Raw genomic sequence first — 22,692 nt, 5'->3', positions numbered from 1 at the left:
AAAAAGAAAAAAAAAAAAATTCGAAGTCAGAACCACAAGAAAGAAAAAAAAAAGCATCTCTCTATCTCATCATCGTCGTCATCATCATAATAACCACCACCACCACCACCTACCAACATCCTCGACGGATCTGATTTATATTTATATATATATTGAATGAGAGATTTAATTGTGTTAGGAGGGTCTTCACACCCTAATTTGACAAAATCTATATGTCGTAATTTAACCATAGAACAAAGCAGAGTTGACTCACGTAAATTTGCCAATGGTGAAATTTCCATTGAAGTCAAAACCAGTGTACGTGAAAAAGATGTTTTCATTATTCAAAGTGGATGTGGACATGTTAATGAAAATTTCTTAGAATTGTTAATTACCATTGCAGCTTGTAAAACTGCAAGTGCTAAAAGAGTCACTGCGGTATTACCATTATTTCCTTACTCAAGACAACCAGATATACCATATTTACCAAGTGCAACTGGTGCCCCAAGTATATCTGTTAAGAAAGATGAATATACTTTTGAAAGCCTTCCAGGAACTCCAAACCCATTATCTCAACCTGATCAAGAAAAACAACTCGGTGTCCCATCTACACCAACTTCATCTGATGGGAAACTTAAAATGCCAATTCCTAAAAAGTACATCCCTAAATCAATTGTTACTAATTCAGCAGCAACCAATTTCTTACCACAAGTTGATGCTCTGGGTAAAACTGAAAGTGGATACAAACAATGGATTTCACCAAATGGTACTTTGATTGCTAATTTGTTGACAACTGCAGGGGCTGATCGTGTCATTACTATGGATTTACATGATCCTCAATTCCAAGGATTTTTCAATGTCCCAGTAGATAATTTGTATTCCAAACCAATTTTGAAACATTACATTATGAATTTCATTCCAAATTATAAAGAATGTGTAATTGTCAGTCCGGATTCTGGTGGTGCCAAGAGAGCCACTGCTATTGCTGATAGTTTGGGTTGTTCATTTGCTTTGATTCATAAGGAGAGAAGAGCTAAAATGCCAAAGAACCCTCCACTGACTTCAATGACCAATAGTTTACTGACCAATACCAAGAACCCAACCATGGTTGCCACTACTATGTTGGTTGGTGATGTTCAAGATAAAGTATGTGTTTTAATTGATGATTTGGTTGATACTTCATATACTATCACTAGAGCAGCTAAATTATTAAAAGATCAAGGTGCCAAGTACGTTTATGCTTTGGTCACTCATGGTATTTTTAGTGGAGATGCCATCAACAGAATTGAACAAAGTGCAATTGATAAAGTTGTTGTTACCAACTCCACACCACAAAGTGACCATGTTGAAATTTTAGGTGACAAAATTGAAGTATTAGATGTAAGTAGAGTTTTTGCTGAAGCAATTAGAAGAATTAATAATGGTGAAAGTGTTAGTATGTTGTTTGATCACGGTTGGTAAGATGTCAGTTGTCTATTTTTGCCTATAAGACACTGTGTATAGAAGTACTTAATAAATAGTTCATTATTGATCATTTTGTTGGTATTTTTGCAACAACACAAACCGAAACTTGGAGAAAAGGTTCAAGTTTCAGGAATATGGAGGGGAGAGGAAAGGCATTTCTGAAATTCCGGGGAAGTGAGATGAGAAATAAAAAATCTCGTTTTATTTTTCTTTTTTTTTTCTTTTTTTCACTTGGTTTAGAGGTATTTAATATTTCATGTCACAATAGGAATAAGTTAGCGAGGAATTCCAAAACGTGACATCGGAGTTTCATCAAAAATGCCACACGAATAAATAGTGACTGTATTTCTACTTTAGCGCATATTATAATAAATGCCCCACACTTTTGGAGTTCCCAATTTCAAAGTAAATGAAATAATAAAAAACGTTGGGTCGGATTAATACACCACACACATATACACACATCCATATTTCGACAATAATAACGTGGCCAAGAAAATAGCTGTTGAGGAGGGGGTGGGGAGGGAGAATGAGAGATGAGGGAATATTAGAGGCGTCTAATGAATTCAAAAATTTTACAGATCTAGATCCATAACCCTAGACTAATTTTTTTGTGGAATGTAAGGGCATCATTATAATGGATTATTCTAATGCCTTACATTTGTCCATGACACCGATCATCTAAGCGGCATTTTTTTTTCTTTAGTTTGTTCATAAGTTGGTTATGCCACACAGTACGAATTGCAGCAATTTTTTTGCTGGCATCGTTTTGGGAAAATTCGCGCCAAAAAAAAAATTTAGTTACAACCACTTGCTTGTGCTCCACATTTCAGTGAGAATGTCAGATCTCAATTGTGGAAACTTTTTTTTTTAAATGACCAAACCAGTGGTATATATTTTTTTTTTGGGATGTGTCACTCAACTCTAAAATTGTGTACTCCTCTCGAATACCAGATAGTTTATTTTAGTCATATGGTCCATAAAATACCAGCACAATTATGTCAAGGTCATGAACCCAATGATCCATTTATTTTTCAATTCGTTTCTGTAGTTTAGAAAGCAATGACAACTTGGCCGGAACAATTTTATTTTAGGATCCCGATAAGAGAGTGCGAATACGTGTAAAAACAAATCCCAATTATTGATTCATAATTCAAAACTAAATCGACGTAGTATACAATTTTAACCAACCCGGTGAATGTTAAATGCCTTGAGGTTGGGGGTAGTTCAATATACAAGAGCAATACAAACCCAAAACGAACCACATACCGGAGTTGTGGAAGAGAATCAAGAGTTTTTTCTTCTTCTTTTTGAGTTTAACTCAATATCGGGGTGGGGAGGAGAGAGTAGATACATTTGCATGTTCGTCAATAGTATAGTTTATTCTCTATTTCAATAATTAGCTATGAGTAACACTCCTTGTATTTTTAGAGGAATGGCATTCCCGTAAACATACAAAAGCTCTCATATGAATCTCTTATCTCTAAATCAGATAATTGATTATAGAAGCACGATTGTCGATAACGCGATGGCACAGAGACAACAACTCGTAAGAACAAAAAGAAAAAGGAAAAAAAAAAAAATTCATTTGAGGTTTGTAACCACTTTTAAGGACCACTGGTTTGTCTAGATGGAAGTATTCCTCTAGATGTACTTTCTCGGAGACGTTTGTTGTAACCAGTTGCATTTGATGGAGTATAATTTTATTTTCTTTCTTTCTCTCTATGCGCCTTGCTTTTTATTTTTTGTTTTTTTTCATCATCCCTTCCCCCCCCCCCCCCCCTTGTTGCTCCTATATAACCTGGAACAACACATTCGTGAACCCACTAATCAAAATGAAAACTCAAATCAGGCAATAAAAGTGTAACAAAAAAAACAGAAGAAAGAGAACATCGACAACAACAGTTTCAATGAATGCGGTATTTATGAGCAAGTAGAGAAATGAACAAAATAAAAAATACAAAAAAAAAAAAAACGCCACTAGGTTGGGGAGTGAAAGAAAAAGTGAAAAACCTGTCTTATATGGAAATGATTATGTAATAAACTTGTGCTACTATAATTAACTCCATACCCCAAAATATTTTTATTATTACCAATAACTTCAATAAAATTAACAGCAATAAATTCCTTTACAAAATAAACGAACTACTTCCCCCCATTGACAACAACAACTGAAAAAAAATTTTCAACTATAAATATCACATCAATTCTCTTGACAACTTTTCAATTAATTTTATTTCATTTCCTTTGATTCTTTGATTTTAATTCAATTTATTAATTAGCTAATACTATTATTTATTACAAAACTCCCTTCCTCCTCCTCCTCCTCCTACTATTACAACTCCCCTTAAAAACACAATAAAAAACATGACTACTTCACTTGAAAACGGGGTATCTCATTTGAATATCTACAAAACTACTTCCAACACTTCAAGTCAAATCAGTTTGAAACATGATTACATTGACTCCCCATTCAGCGGTAAAAAAGACCAATTCGAACAAGTTTTGGATGTTTTGGACTCCACTGGTTTTATTCCTGAATCATTGATTGAATCAGAAACTAAATGGTTTTACGAAAGCTTGGGAATTGATGACGTCTTTTTCGCTAGATCTTCTCCAGAAGATATTGCTTCCCATATCCATGCTTTATACTCTTGTAAAGTTCAAGCTTACTCCAGTTTTGGTGAACAACCATTGATTTCTTACAAGAGAGAATCTGATGATCATGCTGTGTTTTTTGACACTGTTGATGCTGAAAACTACAAGAGAAACCAATTTGAAGAAAGAATCGATGATAAATATATCGATCCTTCCAATTCCACCACCAACAGTTATAGAACTGAATACTATAGTGCTCCCTTAAACTACCAAGTTGATCCAATTTTACTGGGTGTTTACCAACAAAATTCTGAATTGCGCAATCAGTTTGTCAGATTATTCTTTGTTTACAAGAACCAATATATCCAAGCCCAAGTGGATAAAAATGAAACTGATTTAGAGAAAATTGGTGACAAGACTTTCTTGCAAATTGCTTCTGACAACACCAAGAATTTATACACTTCAATTGTTAAAGATGTGATCAATACTACTGGTCCTGTTATTAGACACTTCCCAATTGAAGATTCTGAAGAATACAGAGTTGTTATTGGTTACAGACAAAACTCAACTGCTAGATACAATTCCGCTTTGGGTGATTTGGCTAACTACTACAAGTTGCACGTTACCAGAAAATATGTTGAACAATTTGCTAATGGCGTAACAATTATTTCCATGTATGTGACTTCTAAGCTGAGAAAATCCCCTGTTGATTTGTCCATCTACCAAGTTATTAAGGAAGCTTCTTTATTGTACTGTATTCCTCACAATTTCTTCCATGACAGATTCATTCAAGGTGAATTATCTTTGCAAGAATCTATTTATGCACAATCCGGTGTTATTTTTGTGACACATTTCTTGAATCGTTTGGGTCCAGAATACTCCAAATTGTCTTCTTTGTTGGATCCTTCAAAATCCATTGAACATGCTGAAGTTTTGAATAGTTTGAAGAAGAGATTGAGAGCTGAAACTTATACTCAAGATTACATTAAAGAAGTTTTCGATACTAGAAGAGACATTGTTAGAAAATTGTACCGTCAATTTGCTGATGTTCACTACATTAGATCATCTATGGAAAAGACTTTGTCATACCAAAGATTATCACAAATCACCCCAGTTGGTTCTGAAGAAGAATTTGAAAAATTGTTAAGCAGAGAATGCTCTCAAAATGAACATCATGCTGTTGTTTTAAGAGCTTTATACACTTTTAACAAGTCTATTTTGAAGACCAATTTTTACACTTCCACTAAAGTTGCTTTATCTTTTAGATTGAACCCATCTTTCTTGCCAGAATCCGAATACCCAGAACGTCCTTACGGTATGTTTTTCGTTGTTGGTAGTGATTTCAGAGGTTTCCACATTAGATTCAGAGATATTGCCCGTGGTGGTATCAGAATTGTTAGATCAAGATCATTGGATGCTTATAATGTCAATGCCAGAAACTTGTTTGATGAAAACTATAATTTGGCCAATACTCAACAACGTAAAAACAAGGATATTCCAGAAGGTGGTTCCAAAGGTGTTATCTTGTTGGATCATGGCTCAGCTCAAGAACGTCCACAAGCTTGTTTTGAAAAATATATTGATGCTTTGATTGATTTGTTGTTAAAACAACACATTCCAGGTGTTAAAGACAGCTATGTTGATTTGTACCAAAAACCAGAAATATTATTCTTGGGTCCAGATGAAGGTACCGCTGGTTATGTTGATTGGGCTACTTTACATGCCAGAGAAAGAGGTGCTCCATGGTGGAAATCCTTCTTAACTGGTAAATCTCCAGAAATTGGTGGTATTCCTCATGATGAATACGGTATGACTACTTTGTCTGTTCGTGCTTATGTCAACAAGATCTACGAAAAATTGAACATTGATGATGCTACTATTCGTAAATTTCAAACTGGTGGTCCAGATGGTGATTTGGGATCTAATGAAATTTTGTTATCCAGAAAAGAAAACTATGTTGGTATTGTTGATGGTTCTGGTGTTATTGCCGACCCACAAGGTTTGGACAAACAAGAATTACTCAGATTGGCTAAAGAGAGAAAGATGATTGAACATTATGATAGATCTAAATTATCTCCACAAGGTTATATTGTTTTGGTTGATGATATGGATGTTAAGTTGCCAAGTGGTGATATTGTTACCAGTGGTGTTGCCTTCAGAAATACATTCCACTTGAAATTGAAAGAACAATTTGGTACTAACGGTGTTGACTTGTTTGTTCCATGTGGTGGTAGACCAGCTGCAATTGATACCAACAATGTCCATGAATTGATTGATGAAAAGACTGGCAAGTCTGTTGTCCCATACTTCGTAGAAGGTGCCAACTTGTTCATTACACAATCTGCTAAATTGATTTTAGAAAAAGCAGGTATCATCATCTTTAAAGATGCCTCGACCAACAAAGGTGGTGTTACTTCCTCATCTTTGGAAGTTTTGTCTGCTTTGGCATTTGACGACAAAGGGTTCTTGGACAATATGTGTGTTGATCCAAAGACTGGTGCTAAACCACAGTTCTACCAAGATTATGTTAAAGATGTTCAAAAGATTATTGTCCGTAATGCTGAAGCTGAATTTGAATCCTTGTGGAAATTGAAAGCTGAAACTGGTACTCCATTCACTATTTTGTCTGATAAATTGAGTGTTGCTATTAACAAATTGGGTGATGAATTAGCTAATTCTAAAGAATTATGGGAAGATGATATTGAATTTAGAAATGCTGTCTTGTTAGATTCTTTGCCACCACTATTATTGGAAAAAGTTGGTATTGAAAATGTTTTGGCTAGAGTTCCAGAAGCATACTTGAAGGCTATCTTTGCAACCCATTTGGCTTCTAAATTTGTTTACTCAAGAGGTATTGATTCCAACCCTGCTAAGTTCTTAGAGTTCATTAGTTCAATTAGAAAAGAATTTGTCAAAAAGGGATTACTCAAATATTAAGCAATAATTCATAGAAACTGTTTTTGATGTATAGTAGTTAATTTAGATAATAATACTAATGATTTTAATATTAATGAATAAATGATTTATTGATTATTCTGTGTTTAACTATTTACAAATGAAATAACGTATGGTGTTATTAAGAGTTCTGAATTAACTCCTAGTCTATTTCTCATTGGTTGACAATCTTGCTTTGTCGAGTTCATCGAGTTCTTTTCTTGCTTCCACTTCTGTCGCAAGTCTTGTTGTAATATAATCACCTAATAATGCAACACCCATAGTTGAAACCCCAATATAAAAACGCACCTTCACGGGAAGTGACATCCATTTAGCATATAATGACATGATTGATCTTTGTTTAGTAATAAATGGTTTTGTAGTTTTGCAACAAGGGGATCTAAGAAACAATAATTAGCTGGTTATTTTTTTTTCCTTCTCTATTATTTTTTCATTTCCTTTATCTTGATTATAGTGTATTTGATTTTTTTTTTTTTCACGATGCAATCATTCAATAATCCGTCACAACATGGAAGAAATACCGAATAGTAAAAGATATGCCGTTACCAAGACAAAATTACCACCATGCTGTCTAAGAATTCATCCTCAAGATCCAACAAAAATTTTCATTGGAACTTATAAATTAGAAGATAATGGAACTCGTCATGGATCTTTAGATTATTATACTTATATTGATCAAACACTTACTTTAATTTCAAGTACACCTACTAGTAAAGGAGCTATTCTTGATGTTAAATTTCATCCAAGTGATTTTCAATTATTAGTTACTGTTCATTCGAATGGTCATTTATTAATTTGGAAATTTATCGATGATTCATTAAATTTAATTCATGATGTATTAATAGATGAAGATACTTTAATAACATCATGTTTTTTCAATCCAAATATTTCATCTTCATCAACTGCTAAAAATCAAATTTTATTGACTTTTACAAATGGGTATCTGGGAATATTCAATATTGAAACTCTTGAAATGGAAACATATTTTGATTCATGTCATTCATTAGAATGTTGGACTGGTTCATTTGGTGAATTTGGTGAATTGAAAAATGTAGTGTATACAGGTAGTGATGATTCAACAATAATAGCTCATGATTTAAGAACAAATGAAGAAATTTGGACATTACGTAGAGGTCATGAAGCTGGAATAGTTTCTATTTTATCACCAAATGAAAATTGGAATAAATCGAATCCTCATGCATTATGGACAGGTTCATATGATGATAATTTAAGAATTTGGGATTTAAGAGTTATTGATAAAGAAAATCCAGCATTGATGTCGGGATATATTCCAAAGAAAAAATATGCAGAGAATTTGGGTGGGGGAGTTTGGAGATTAATTCCAAGTCCTTTAGAAAATGATGATAGATTGTTAGTTTGTTGTATGTATGATGGGGCTAGAATTATTGATGTTGAAAACAGGGATGACGATGAAAAATTTAGAGTTGAAAGATATTTTAAGCAAGACCATCAAAGTATGTGTTATGGCGGGGATTGGTCTTGCGATGGGAAATATGTCGCTACTTGTTCTTTCTACGATAATGTTGTTCAAATTTGGTCACCTGATGAATGTAAATAGTGTGTATAAATATACTTGCGTTCTATTGAAGAACTATGAAAATAGACTTAAATCAAGAGGAACTGATGATCCTCTTCCACTAGGATACAATTTTTGTGTTTGCCCCTTTTCACCAAATCGTCTTGGGTTTGGCAATGCATTTGCATTTACAAATTTAAACCTTCTATCCTCAATAACCAACTTCTCGGCCTTTGAATCTGCTCCATGTGTATTACCAGTTCCATTTCTTGGATTGATTGTGTAATCCAGAGCCGATATTTTTCGTAAATTAGAACCGGCATTTTGTTTTGAATCCAATTCACTATAATTCGAGGAAGATATACGAGATGTCGAACCACTTCCACTTGTATGTCCCGAAGGAGCTGGTTGTGGTGGTGGCGGAGGGGGTGCTGCCTTTTTAGTTCGTGGTAATGATGGTGCCGAACTAGATGGTAAAGGTGGTGGTGCCATAGTAGGTAAACTTGGTGATGGTGTTTCAAAACTTTCTTCAATTGACTCAGGCAGAGGTGTTCTTTGTGGTACAGTGTGCTGTGGAATACTATGCTGTTGAGGAATTATTGGAATTGGTGCAGGTATTGATGGTTTGCTCTGTTGAGGTGGAATTGATGGTATAGCAGGAGCGGGTGGTGCGTTATGAGGCACTGGTGGAGCATTCTGTGGTACTGGTGGGGCATTTTGTGGTATCGGTGGAGCATTCTGTGGCAATGGGGGAGCTTTATTTGACTCCTCTTGTTTTTTATTGTGATGCGAAAATGGGTTGAAGGACATCTTGTGTTTTTCTGCCAGTGGCATAGAAGGAACCGGTGGTGCACTAACTACTGGTTTTTTGGTGCTAGATGATGATGGCGGTGCTGATGTTGTTGATCCAGATTCTTCATTCTTTGTAGTATATCCACTGTTACTTCCATCAACAACAAATGCGTCATTTCTCTTAGCATTGATTTGAGCTAAGAATGGCAAAGCACCACCCGGAGCCACTGGTGCAGCTGTTGTAGAAGATCCACCAGCTAAAGAAGATTTGGTTTCTGGTTTTGGTGCTCCAAATATTGGTGGAGCTGGTCCAGGAGGAGGAGGAGGAGGAGGCGGTGGTGGTACACTACCAGAGGGTAATTTTGGTGCTGAAGTACTAGGTAATGGTGGTGCAGATGGAATTGATGAGGTACTTGGCAAAGATGGTGCTGGTGGAATTGAACTGTTAGGTAATGGTGGTGCTGGAGGCGGAGGTGGAATCAAGGATTTAACATTATTCTTACTGCTATTTGAAGTCGAAGACTGTGGTGGTTTTGGAATTGAAGGCGGTAAAGAACCAGGAAGTGGAGGTGCTGCAGAAGGTGGTAACAGTGGTGGCACCTGAGGAGCAGAATGTGTAACAGGGTGCTTGCTTTGTGAAGCCGTTGTTGAACTTATGACATTCTTATCATCTCTTTTAGCATTGATTTCCGCTAAAAATGGTAAACCACCTGCTGGCATTGGTGGAGCTGAAGGTGCATTATTGTTCTTAGGTGGATGAGAGAGGGGAATAGATGGTGCTGGTGGCGCTGGTGGCGCTGGTGGTGCTGGTGGCGCTGGTGGTGGTTGGATATTACCTGGAATTGGTGGTGCACTTGTTGGAATAGGAGGTGGTCCCGATGGTAGTGGGGGAGCCTTTGAAACCAGCTCATTTGATCTACTCGAATTGGCTGATGCATTAGACCTAATCGAATTGACAGATGCATTTCTCACATGTAACGATTTCTTTGGTCTTGTTGGTGGTACCTTGGGGGTCACTGACGGTGTCACTGAAATTGTGGGTGGTGGCGGAGCTTGACCTGGAATTGGTGGTGCGACCGACGGGATTGGTGGTGGTGCTGTACTTTTTGTTGGTCTTGATGGTATCAGTGGAGTGCTAATACCTGGAATTTTTGGAGCGGATGAAGGTACAATTCCTGATCTATTGTCTACGTGTTTCAACTTTGGCATACCTCCAGCAAAAATATCTCCCAACTGAGGACCAGAAGGAATTGAAGGTGCAGATGGAACGGATCCAGATGATGTACTACCAGATGATTGAGGTGGGCCTGTGGAAACTGAAACTTTTGCATCTATCATTGGTTTTGATTTATCCACAGTAGTTGCTTTCTTTAACTTGGCTCCCTTTCTGATATCACCCAACAATGCGTCCCTTCCTGGAGGCATTGAAGGTGGAGGACCAGGAGGCAAATTACCTAAACTTGGAGGCGGTGGAGGTGGCGGAGGTGGTGGTGGGGCTGCCATTCTATATATATGTATATACCTTTATTATTCTGAAAGTGGATCACTTGCAAATCAAGCGTATTGTTGCCTTGCGTTGACTTTGCAAATTCTGGAAATAACAAATTATCAGAAAAATGAAAGAGAAAAAAATATGTTGTTGCTCTTGTTTGAGATTCAATATTTTCTGGAGCAGGAGACTAAAACAAAATTGACAATGCGCACTACCACAATCGTATACAATGTAAGTCTTTGTATTATTGTAATCTATAGGTGAACAAAATCTATAAAATATCTCCATTATTTCACTCCCCATGATAAGTTATCGTAACCAAACAACCATGGACCAACTGTGTGTCTAGTAACAATCATGGATACACCAATTATAAATTGTAAGGCTAAAATGACCATACATAAATGATCTTCACGTAATGGGCCAAACCAAACCAAAGTGAGGTTGATAATAGTCATATTTGAAAATCCAATTATTTCCTTCAGTTTTGAATCTCTTTGAAGTTTCACGAGTTTCAACATCTCAAGAATCTTTAGTAAATTTACCGCAATAAAGGACTTCTTCTCCAATGTTGCAAAACTGGGACGCATAAGGCCATCTTCTGTGGTAAATTTTGGCATTCTGTGTCTTGGACATGGAACAAGGTGGAATAACTGTGGTACCGAATATAAGAAATTGATAATTTGAGGTAACAAGAAAATCAAAAGCGTTTTTGAAAAATGCCCTAAGATACCAACAATAGCAAATACCATTCCACTGAAATAACAATAAGTGTCCCCTACAAAAACTCTAGCAGGGAACCAGTTGTATTGCAACAAACCTAATGACACACCAACCAAAGGAATGAGAAAAACGACAGAAAACATATGGGAATCGTATGCTGCTTGGGATACCTTTGATGAGCAAAGATAACAGAAATCATTAATCAAGAAAATGGCTGCCAATACTAAGGATTGGCCCACTTCTAAACCATTGATACCAGCAAGAATATTAATTGAATTTGGTGAAAAAATGGAAACTGCAGACATATATCCATAGTAAAATATACCTAAATCAATCAATTTTGGAGCTTCATCAGGAACAACATAATCGGTTTGCAATGTTCTAAAAGATAATCCGGTGATAGTGGTAACAATATGATTTCCATACTTTATCAAGAAATTAATTGCATTAACAAGAACATATCCACCAGGGAAATCGGTCACAAACTTAGGAATTACAACCGATGTGACACTGAAATCGACATAATAAACAATCAACAACGGTATGGATGCCACTGCTGGCAAAAAGAACTTGTGTCTCCACCTAATATCAAACAAATCATCAAGTAAACCCAAAAGTATGGTACATTGTAAACACAATAATGCACTCAAATATTCAGCTAACTTGTTGTGAGGGAATAATCGATTGTTTGTTAATGATTGATATTGTTCAATGTAGTTTTTTGTCATTACTTCGTCATTGGATAAGGAACTGAATGACACAAGATATTTGAAAAATATAAACGGAATAAGTCCAATCATGAGAAACATGTACGTGATAGATGCAACCAATCCCATGGTTTCTGGAATTTCAGTTACTGGGGGAGGTTTAGACAAGTCTTTTCCTTTGAGACCAATCTTTATGAAACTAGGTCCCACTTTCGGAATCAACAGACTTGTAATGATATATCCAATAACAGCGAATGCAAGCAGTGTACGCAAAGGATTATTAGGAGTAATTGTGGTTATGGAACCCACAATTACCGCCACCTTTAGCAACCTCAGAAACATATCTTTATATATATATATATATACTTGGGGTATATTAGTTGAAGTGAAGGAGAATCTGAAAAGTTAAACGTAAACAAGAAAGAAAAAAAAAATCTCGTCTCTGCATGGCGAAGTCAAAGCGGGAAAAAAAAAAAAAAAAAAATACAAGTGCTTCAAAGATAGCCAGATAGGCATTTTACATAATCTATAATACTACAACCATGAGTTTAAAGCCGTTCATTACAGGACATGAGGAATTGATTCATGATATCAAGTATGATTTTTATGGAAAGCATATAGCAACTGTTTCTTCTGATCAACATATTAAGGTTTTTGACTTGGATTCAGCAACATCGTCCTGGATATTGAACGATCTGTGGAAAGCACATGATTCACTGATTGGAAAAGTGTCCTGGGCACATCCAGAATTTTCAAGTTCCAAAATATTAGCTTCCTGTTCTTATGATCGAACTGTTAAAATATGGCAAGAACAGCCTGATGAAATGCCAGGTTCAGGAAGAAGATGGACGAGATTGGCAACATTGGCACAAGAATCATATGGTCCAATTTATGATGTTTGTTTTGCCCCTAACCACTTGGGATTCAAATTAGGTTGTGTTGGGTCGGATGGAATATTTCGAATTTATGAATCGGTTGAACCTAATGATTTGACAAGTTGGGTTTTAACGACTGAGATTGCTATCCTTACACTGCTGTTACCTGCAAAAAGTTTACAAAGTAGTTTTGGTATCGAGTGGTGTCCTTCCAAATTCACCAAAACTGAAAAGTTTATAGTGGTTGCGTTAGATCAAGGTTTTGTCTATGGTAGTGTACCTAAAGAAACCACTGAAGATGAAACTTCGGGCGAAAAGTATATGAAAATCTGTAACCTTCCAGAACATAATGGACTAATAAGATCAGTTAGTTGGGCACCATCAATGGGAAGAAACTATCATTTGATTGCTACTGGGTGTAAGGATGGTTTTGTAAGAATTTTCAAGGCTTCGGAACAACCAAATGGTGATCTACGTATAGAGACTTTGGCAAAGCTAAATGACCATAAGCTGGAGGTATGGAGAGTTAGTTGGAATATGACTGGAACTATACTTTCATCTGCTGGTGATGACGGTAAACTACGTTTATGGAAGTGTAACTACTTAAACGAATGGAAGTGTATGAGTGTTATCAACACTAGTAATAGATCGGATAGTCGTGGTATTGAAACTGAAAAATCTATATAGCTTGCTTCTTAGTAGTATCTAACTCATTCCACAATTCTTCATCTTCTTCTTCTTCCTCTCTCTTACGTTTTCTTGTATCCTCATCCTCTTCATCTTCATCGTCCAATACCAAGAGAGAAGACACTTCAACCCCAACATAAACTTTGACCAAAATTTCACGAGATTCCAAATCAAAAACTCGTAAATATCTATCTAACCCGGCAAATGCAACTATATCTTCATAAACTTGAACTCCAAAGGTTGCACCAGTGTTTCCACCACTGAATTTCCCTAACAATTTCGGCACTGGCTTGATAATATCCCCGGCAGAAGCAGAATTTGTCTTGAATGCTTTTTCATCAATCTTAGTTAAAGAATACTTTGCCATAAGACTATGAGTGTCGGTGATAATTATTTCTGACTGTTCATCGTTGGCATATGATAAAGTGACAATGGTCTTCTCAGTAACCTGATAATCCTTTCTGGGCTTTCTTCCCTCAGTGGTATCATATAAACGGATTTGACCGTATCCTGTTGATGTAATAAGTTTGTAACCCTTTTCTGATTTTGAGAATAAAATATTGGTTATCCAAATTGGTACCCTAAGATCTAAATGATCATTCTTGACATTCTTGGCCTTGAATACAATTTGCGGAACAAACTCTTTTTCATAATTCTTCTTCTTAAATATAGTACTGTTGATCTTGGAGCTGAAAAGCTGAATCACTTGTAAATCAAACTCTTTACCACCAACTGCTATTATATTCTCGGCTTCTGGGTTGACAGTAAATGCACTAATTGGTTTTGCTTCAGGAAGCTTGATTTCCAATGGTTTGAAATCAAATTTATCATTTATGTGAATCAAAAAGATTTTGCAAGATTTGAATGCTACAATTACACTTTCCAAAATTTCCACTTTCACTAATGCAATTGGCTTGTCATCTTTCTCCACTGGTAATTCAAAGTTATGTAATAATTTGTACTTTTCGTCCCCTTCTTCGACTTCTTCGTTTAAATCATATACGGAAACTTGACCTCCAAGTCTAGTTCCTATAACGTATTGATAATTGAAACTGAGAAGATGAATTATTCTTGTTTTCACTGTAGCACTTGGTTCAATGAAGTAATTGCTTATGGAAATTGGCTGAGTAGCATCTTGTTTTGAAGTATCAGTTCCTCTGTTACAAACAACCTCTTTTGCTGCTCCAGTATCGTCTGCAGAAATAATGAATTTCATGGTTGACTTGGATTTAGTTTAGTAGTGTTAGTAGTATTGATTATACAACCCAAAAATGAAAAAAAAAATATGAAAAATAAAAAAAAAAGTTAGAGATGAGGAATGAAAAACTTAATCAAAGAGTCACGTGACTATGTGATCCTAATTTTGCAAATAATTCATTTTCCATTAAGAAAAGCATTTGAGGATTTAAGATCAATAATTCAAGATAATTACTGAAGTAAATGTAAATTCTTAAAAGAAGGAATTTTAAAGTCCGGTGTTCATGATGTGTATTGTCTTTTTTTCAAACATTTTTATACAAAATTTAATTGAATTTTTTAACCCAATGACATGTTTAAAAATACTCAATAGACACGATTAAGAAATAAAAAACCACTAGAAAAGAACATTTGAAGTTTTTTGACAAAAATTTATCACATTGATAATAATATAGATCCAATTTTATGTAATAATTCGTTGGTTTATTGGTTCATTTTTATATATTTAGATGAAGGTATGAAGACCCCCATTTGTTTCAACCTCAACAGAAAGCCTTCTATAGTATAGTTGGTTTTGCAGTGGTCCCTTGGCCCAGTTGGTTAAGGCGTGGTGCTAATAACGCCAAGATCAGCAGTTCGATCCTGCTAGGGACCATTTCTTTTTAAACTTTTTTTTGGCAATTTTTACATTGTGAATAAAGAATCTACTATATATCCACAACATATAATCTAGGTCATACTTTTTATTTAGATACGTTCAAGAAATCCATTCAGGAGAATACAATTCAATTGAAAAAATTGTAGTGAGAATCCACCACATTATCTTTGTGTTGACGCGTGGTTAATTTTTTTTTTCTTCTCTCATACATTAATTTAACCCTTTTGGGTTTATTAATTACAGAATTTTCAAAGGTTTCTCGCACTTCACGTTTGAACAAAAAAAAAAAATAAAAAAATTTAAAAAATTTAAGAAAACTCAACCAAAGCTTTTTCCTTCTTATACCAACACCAATCAGTATCAAACATGTCATTTGAACGTCCAGAAGTTTTTTCAGCACACGTGTTGCCAGGTGAAGAACCATCTGAAAATTCCAATAATGAAATTACCAAAGCTTTCCGTACTTTTATCTTAGAATATAGAATTGATTCTCAATTCATTTATAGAGACCAATTAAGAGAAAATTTATTGATCAAAAACTATTTCCTAAAAGTTGAAGCTGACCATCTTATTGCTTTCAATGAGGAATTAAATAAGAAATTAACAGATGATCCAGCTGAAATGATCCCACTTTTCGAAAATGCCATCACAGATATTGCTAAAAGAATTGCTTACTTGTCCAACGATGAGATTCCTCAAGATTTCCCTACTTGTCAATTAATTTTATATTCCAGAGCCAACGAAACAACTATTAGACATTTGGATTCAGAACACATTGCCAAGATTGTCAGAGTCAGTGGTATTATTATCTCTGCGTCAGTTTTAAGTTCAAGAGCTACCCAAGTGCAATTGATTTGTCGTACTTGTAAGCACACAATGAAGATTAAAGTTAAACATGGATTTGGTCAAATACAATTACCCCCAAATTGCCAATCTCCTCACAATTCTGATCCAAATTCTACCGAGGAGAAATGTCCAAGAGATTCATATGTGATTGTACATGATAAATCTACTTTTGTTGATCAACAAATTTTAAAGTTACAGGAAGCCCCAGGTCTGGTTCCTGTTGGAGAAATGCCAAGACACATTCTTTTACAGGCTGATAGATATTTGACAAACCAGGTTGTGCCAGGTACAAGAGTTACAATTGTTGGTATTTATGCCATTTACCAAACCAAATTTGGAGCCAGGAACAATACCACTTCTAACGTTGCAATCCGTAATCCTTACTTAAGAGTGTTGGGATTTCAAACCGATATAGATAATGGCGCCAATGGCCAGGGTATTACTTTCAGTGAAGAGGAAGAAGAGGAATTTTTAAGAATGTCCAGAATGCCAAATTTGTACGATGTGTTCGCAAACTCGATTGCTCCATCGATTTATGGGAACCAAGATATCAAAAAGGCTATCACCTGTTTATTGATGGGTGGATCAAAGAAAATTTTGCCAGATGGCATGAGGTTGAGAGGAGATATCAACGTGTTGTTGTTGGGTGATCCAGGTACTGCTAAATCTCAATTGTTAAAATTTGTTGAAAAAATTGCACCAATTTCTGTTTATACATCTGGTAAAGGTTCTTCTGCTGCAGGTTTAACTGCTTCAGTTCAAAGAGATCCGCAAACCCGAGACTTTTATTTGGAAGGTGGTGCTATGGTTTTGGCGGATGGTGGTGTTGTTTGTATTGATGAGTTTGATAAAATGAGAGATGAAGATAGAGTTGCCATTCACGAAGCAATGGAACAGCAAACTATTTCTATTGCCAAGGCTGGTATCACCACAATTTTGAATTCGAGAACATCGGTATTAGCTGCTGCTAACCCAGTTTTCGGAAGATACGATGAATTCAAAAGTCCTGGGGAAAACATTGATTTCCAAACAACAATTTTATCTAGATTTGATATGATTTTCATTGTCAAAGATGACCACAATGAAGCGAGAGACATTTCAATTGCACAACATGTTATGAACGTTCATGCTGGAGGTAGAAATCAAGACTTATTACAAGAAGGTGAAATTCCTATTGATAAAATGAAGAGATATATCCAATATGTTAAATTGAGATGTGCTCCACGTCTTACAGCCGAAGCTTCTGAGAGATTATCATCACATTTTGTTTCCATCAGAAGACGTTTGCAGCTTAATGAATCTGAAATGAATGAAAGATCATCAATTCCAATTACTGTCAGACAGTTGGAAGCTATTATCCGTATTACAGAATCCTTGGCCAAGTTGAGACTTTCGCCGGTTGCAACAGAAGAACATGTAGATGAAGCAATTAGATTATTCACAGCCTCCACAATGGATGCAGTTGATCAAGGTCTTGGCAACACCACCGATGCTACATTGAACTCAGAGATCAAGAAGGTTGAACAAGAATTGAGAAGAAGATTACCAATTGGTTGGTCTACTGCTTATAGAACATTGAGAAGAGAGTTTGTTGATTCAGGTAAAGCAAGTGCTTCTGCTTTAGAGAAGGCACTTTACATCATGGAAAGACACGAAGTCATCAAATTCAGACACCAACGTCAAAATGTTTTGAGAATTGGGGTTTAAGATTATTGTTCCTGATGTTCGTTTAATATTAGTGGGTTTCTTGTTTTAGTGTTTTTTTTTTAGTGTATTTATTTCTTTCACCTGTAATATTTATGAGTACAAACTTTTCCTATCTCCTAAGCTTTCAATATAATAATCACCGAATCCCCTCTTAAAAATAACTTTGAAATGAATCGTTCTTTAGGTACACTTTTTATTTTTTTCCCTTTATTATTCTTGATGTCTTCTGACCATAAATCTTTAACATTTTCCAAAACCAAATTACAATGTCTATCAAATGCTCTTACCTTCCCTATTAATTTATGATTATTACGACATGATATGATTATTGGCGTATTGTTTTTCACTGCATTATTTAATATTGACATTGGCCCATGATTGAATTCATACTCTTCTAATGCTTTCAATTCCAATTCTGTTAACTCAGAACGAGGTCTATCTATAAGTTCACTAAAAAAATATGTTAGTACAATGAACCTTAACTTCACAAAATTTCGATTATTAAAAAGTATAACATACCTCATGCTTTTGGTTTTTGGTGTAGATGGCGTCTTTAATCACTGGTAGGAAGTTTCTTCGTTTCTGCCTTGTCTTCGATATGTGAGAAACCAAAAAAAAAGAAAATAAAATAAGAAGAAAATCGCAACAAAAAAAAATACAACAGGGAATCTAGCCAAAGCACACGACACTATTTTACATTTGTATTTACAACACTATTTGAACCTATACACTTTTGGTGTTTTCACTCAATGGAGCTGTTAATAGACTTCCACGTTTGAGAATATTCTCAACACGGTCTTTCAACACTCTTGAAGAGCATTCTACCTTCAATGTTCTGTAGTCAACATTAGCAATTGTTTTACCAATGGTTACAGTAGCTTTGTCTTCCGGCAATTGTTTAAAAGCTTCACCAAATTGAGCTTTTAATAACAACTCTATTCTTTTCAATCTATTTGTTATATCACTAATTGCATGGGCTTCAGCTGGTTGTTTGACCCCTGGTTCGAGCTTTAATTTTGTTTCAGTGTCATGACTGTGGCTATGACTATGACTGGATAATTTGACTGACGCAGGTGAGGAATCAATCGAGTATAAGATGGCAATGACACTATCAGCCAAGGAGTCAGTCATGAGGTTATCATTAATCCATTCAACGGTTATATACAAACCTGGTCTTTTTGTTTTGTCAACAAAAATATCAACGACATCCATTATCACACATTCCCATTCACTGTCCGATTCTTGTACTATATTTATGTAGCCAAACATTTGCTCCAAGTGCCAAACCATCAATGGAATATCTGCATTGACCTTCAAATTTATCTTTGACTTCACGATAGAAGTCGACAATTGGGTAAATTCATGCAAGTCTTGCAACTGAACAAGGTTCAAATCAAAGTCTTTTGAAACTAACACCCCGCTAACTGCTTGTCCAGTTCTCAAAACATCAACTGCAGCAGCAGCAGTAGAAGAATTAACAATATCCTCTTCTTTTTTATTGGAATCAACTTCCATATCATCTCCGTCTTCATCAAGCTCAACAATTTTATTATTTTCATCTTCTACTTTATCTTGGATAACTTTTTTTAAAATTTGTATTTGTTCTTCAGCTAACGATCCCAATACCTTAGCAACTTTCAAACCCTTGAAACCTATCTTCAATTCTTCACAGTTCTTTGGATTATATACTTTCACTTCTTGATCCGTTCCTTTACGAGCAGAATATTTACTCAACAATGCAGATTTCAATCTACCCATAGGCACAGAGTCACCGTGTACCAAAATAATCTTGGATGGTGATACTTTATCTATAAACTCTGAATTCTGCTGGAAATCAACATGTGCTGCAAATGAAATTTCTTCAATCCCAATTCTTCTTGGAATTGTTAAGTCGGGATTTGTTGCTGATTGAATCATGGTTGGCTCTTTCAATAATTCTTTTGCCATAGTACCTTCGACGGAATAACCAGTCAAAATCACCAAGTTTTTATTATCAGGAGCCCACTTTTCTAATAATTGTCTTGAAACACCAGCTTGTAACATACCCGGAGTTGCCACAACCACAGATGGGCCCATATCTTGAAATTTCGACAAATCCTTGATTGATTTGATAAACTTCAAATCAAAAGGATTAGATTTCTCACCTGAAGATGATGAAAGTCGAATTTTGTCATTCATAATACCCGTGTAAGTTTCATAAACTGCCATACACTTTTTGGCCAAATTAGAGGCATAAAAAACATTCACATTTTGCAAATCTTCATTCTGACTCCAGTATTCATCTAGAATCAACAATAATTCCTGGGCATTCCCAAGTGCAAAAACAGGTAATAGCACTCTACCACCTTTTGTCACCGTTGCATGGATATGTGTAGTTAATTTCCTTTCAAGCTCAACTCTAGGTTCAAGAGTACCTGTCCCAAAAGTAGACTCGCTAATTAAAATATCAGGTTTCAATGGTGGCACTTCAGCTGCATGTAAATGTCTATTTTCTTCTCTTGAATAATCACCAGTAAATAACACCTTTAATCCACCTATTTCAATGAAATACATACATGCCCCTAAAACATGTCCAGCATGATATGCAGTGAATCTTATTCCATCAATTTCCATTGTTGAGTGATAATCGATGGTTTCTATTCTATCAAATGATTTCATAATATCATCGTCAGTATACAAGTTACTACCTTCATCTTTTCCTCCTGCTTCAGCCCTTGAACTGCCAATCGATGTCACACGAACAAAATCTTGCATTAACCATCTATAGATCGCCTTTGTTGCATGGGTCATGAAAACTTTTCCTCTAAAATTAGATTGTTGCATAATATACGGCAATGATGCTGAATGGTCAACGTGAAAATGACTTATTAATAAAATATCCACTTTTGATATATCATATTCATCAAAGTAAGGGAATGATGCATGTCCACTGAGTGCTGGATGCATCCCACAATCCAACATAATTACTTTGTTTTTGTATTCAATTATATGACATGATCTTCCTACTTCATTACATCCTCCCAAACCAAAAAACTTGAAACTATCTTCATCAGAAAATTCACTCTCAACAGTCATTATTATCCCAGGAGTGATATTACTTGATGTGTGTGTGTGTGTGAATTATAATTGTTTTGTCTTCGGGAGTTGTTCTAGAGTTGGGTTCTTTTTTTTTTTTTCATGAGGTTTTCTGTATTCATCGAAGTCGCGAGAGACATTACTGTAGACGACATTATCATGTCTTCGATTTTTTCTTAGTTCCGCTTTAACACAGTTAACGCGTGTTTTTGATTAGCAGCAGCACCATACAGACTCTTCTAGATTACCATCCACCACGAACAAAATGCGATTAAAGCTTATGACAAGGAGTACTGAGACGTTAAAGGAGACGTTATCTTTAATTTCACATATACGAAAGTTTGTTATACTAAAATTTAGTCAACAGCAGTTGACTATTATTCTGGTAAATGGTCAAACCATCAATCTGGAGCCCCAAGTCTGGTGCAAATTAAACATGTCTTCATTATTTGAATCCATTCAAGTTGAAAGTATTCATGGAAATACTGTACTGATAGAACTCAATATTGACTTGCTTCTACAGACACTAAAGAATTTCGATAAGGCCAACAGTGAAGGGTTAAACATACGATTACAACGAACTGAAACCTCGGGTAAACAAGGAATTAATACCAAAGCAGGAAGAACCGCGTCACTAGCATTATTCTATTCGAATTTGAATATTAATGCCAACGTAATTAATCACACATTCAAAATCCCAGCGAAGATAGTTAAGGATCCCATTAATGTTTTACGTGAACCCACACATTCTGACCTTGGGTTGATTATGAAATTACCAAATGAGTTTGTTACGATGTTCAAGAGATTAGAAAAATTCAAGAAAACTCCATCCAATGATTCAGTTACAATAAAGGCAAGTCGACGAGATGGTGGGTTTTTAGGGTTTATTCTAGAGGAGGAAGGTAAGTATAGAGTCACCATAAGTTGGAATAACAGATTAGAAGTCCAAAAACAAAGTGCGAATGAAAGCCAATCATTGAGAGATACAGTTCATCAGCTTTCAAGTCAAGATGGGCCCACGATAGATGAGGATGATGAGGAAGACCCCACTCTGGTTGAAGACATAGATTTGAACGTGAGGTTGAAAGATTGGTTACTGGCGTCAAAGATTGTTGGTAGATGTAAAATAGTCATTGTAAATATTGGATTAAGGGAATGCAGCTTGCATTGTTTTTTGGATGACACAGATGATGTTGAAATTGTATATTTTATCAATGGGTATAGAACTAGCCAGTCATAGAATTGTATGTGTATGTGTTTAGCATCGTTTGAAATACGAGGATCAGAGTCATAATAATTTTTTCAACTCATTTAATAGAATGATATTACTCATACAGCGAACAGAGAACAGCGAACAGAAAAAAGAATTTTCCAACATTTTGTTTTTTTGCTACCAAATT

At 35.5% G+C, this 22,692-nt stretch overlaps 11 protein-coding genes and 1 non-coding gene across 12 annotated transcripts; 7 read left to right on the top strand and 5 right to left on the bottom strand. All coding sequences in view use genetic code 12, as the record gives it.

Moving 5' to 3' along the window:
* Positions 1–156: 156 nt before the first annotated feature.
* On the top strand, positions 157–1,440 carry PRS5 (ribose phosphate diphosphokinase subunit; the record flags this gene model as incomplete). The annotated part of the gene is made up of 1 exon (XM_002547321.1): positions 157–1,440. The coding sequence occupies one exon, from the start codon at positions 157–159 to the stop codon at positions 1,438–1,440; it is 1,284 nt and encodes a 427-aa protein (XP_002547367.1).
* A 2,370-nt stretch (positions 1,441–3,810) lies between these two features.
* Positions 3,811–6,978, top strand: GDH2 (glutamate dehydrogenase (NAD(+)); the record flags this gene model as incomplete). Its single annotated transcript, XM_002547320.1, has 1 exon — positions 3,811–6,978. The coding sequence occupies one exon, from the start codon at positions 3,811–3,813 to the stop codon at positions 6,976–6,978; it is 3,168 nt and encodes a 1,055-aa protein (XP_002547366.1).
* Positions 6,979–7,504: 526 nt separating this feature from the next.
* CTRG_01672 (diphthamide synthase) lies at positions 7,505–8,575 on the top strand (the record flags this gene model as incomplete). The annotated part of the gene is made up of 1 exon (XM_002547319.1): positions 7,505–8,575. One exon carries the CDS (start codon positions 7,505–7,507, stop codon positions 8,573–8,575), a length of 1,071 nt encoding a protein of 356 aa, XP_002547365.1.
* A 33-nt stretch (positions 8,576–8,608) lies between these two features.
* On the bottom strand, positions 8,609–10,828 carry VRP1 (Vrp1p; the record flags this gene model as incomplete). Its single annotated transcript, XM_002547318.1, has 1 exon — positions 8,609–10,828. The coding sequence occupies one exon, from the start codon at positions 10,826–10,828 to the stop codon at positions 8,609–8,611; it is 2,220 nt and encodes a 739-aa protein (XP_002547364.1).
* Positions 10,829–11,104: 276 nt separating this feature from the next.
* ALG7 (UDP-N-acetylglucosamine--dolichyl-phosphate N-acetylglucosaminephosphotransferase) lies at positions 11,105–12,589 on the bottom strand (the record flags this gene model as incomplete). The annotated part of the gene is made up of 1 exon (XM_002547317.1): positions 11,105–12,589. The coding sequence occupies one exon, from the start codon at positions 12,587–12,589 to the stop codon at positions 11,105–11,107; it is 1,485 nt and encodes a 494-aa protein (XP_002547363.1).
* A 200-nt stretch (positions 12,590–12,789) lies between these two features.
* SEH1 (Seh1p) lies at positions 12,790–13,809 on the top strand (the record flags this gene model as incomplete). The annotated part of the gene is made up of 1 exon (XM_002547316.1): positions 12,790–13,809. One exon carries the CDS (start codon positions 12,790–12,792, stop codon positions 13,807–13,809), a length of 1,020 nt encoding a protein of 339 aa, XP_002547362.1.
* On the bottom strand, positions 13,802–15,025 carry NSA1 (ribosome biosynthesis protein; the record flags this gene model as incomplete). The annotated part of the gene is made up of 1 exon (XM_002547315.1): positions 13,802–15,025. One exon carries the CDS (start codon positions 15,023–15,025, stop codon positions 13,802–13,804), a length of 1,224 nt encoding a protein of 407 aa, XP_002547361.1.
* A 562-nt stretch (positions 15,026–15,587) lies between these two features.
* On the top strand, positions 15,588–15,661 carry CTRG_06287. Its single transcript has one exon. It is a non-coding gene; the product is annotated as a tRNA-Ile (tRNA).
* A 369-nt stretch (positions 15,662–16,030) lies between these two features.
* On the top strand, positions 16,031–18,217 carry CDC46 (MCM DNA helicase complex subunit; the record flags this gene model as incomplete). Its single annotated transcript, XM_002547314.1, has 1 exon — positions 16,031–18,217. The coding sequence occupies one exon, from the start codon at positions 16,031–16,033 to the stop codon at positions 18,215–18,217; it is 2,187 nt and encodes a 728-aa protein (XP_002547360.1).
* Positions 18,218–18,333: 116 nt separating this feature from the next.
* Positions 18,334–18,741, bottom strand: SMD2 (mRNA splicing protein; the record flags this gene model as incomplete). The annotated part of the gene is made up of 2 exons (XM_002547313.1): positions 18,334–18,667; positions 18,737–18,741. 2 exons carry the CDS (start codon positions 18,739–18,741, stop codon positions 18,334–18,336), a joined length of 339 nt encoding a protein of 112 aa, XP_002547359.1.
* Positions 18,742–18,940: 199 nt separating this feature from the next.
* Positions 18,941–21,292, bottom strand: CTRG_01665 (cleavage polyadenylation factor subunit; the record flags this gene model as incomplete). The annotated part of the gene is made up of 1 exon (XM_002547312.1): positions 18,941–21,292. The coding sequence occupies one exon, from the start codon at positions 21,290–21,292 to the stop codon at positions 18,941–18,943; it is 2,352 nt and encodes a 783-aa protein (XP_002547358.1).
* Positions 21,293–21,557: 265 nt separating this feature from the next.
* MEC3 (Mec3p) lies at positions 21,558–22,532 on the top strand (the record flags this gene model as incomplete). The annotated part of the gene is made up of 1 exon (XM_002547311.1): positions 21,558–22,532. One exon carries the CDS (start codon positions 21,558–21,560, stop codon positions 22,530–22,532), a length of 975 nt encoding a protein of 324 aa, XP_002547357.1.
* Positions 22,533–22,692: the final 160 nt, after the last annotated feature.

The sequence above is a fragment of the Candida tropicalis genome, assembly GCF_000006335.3.
Source record: "Candida tropicalis MYA-3404 genomic scaffold supercont3.2, whole genome shotgun sequence".
NCBI lineage: Eukaryota > Fungi > Ascomycota > Pichiomycetes > Serinales > Debaryomycetaceae > Candida > Candida tropicalis.
This window is presented reverse-complemented; position numbering and strand designations above follow the sequence as displayed.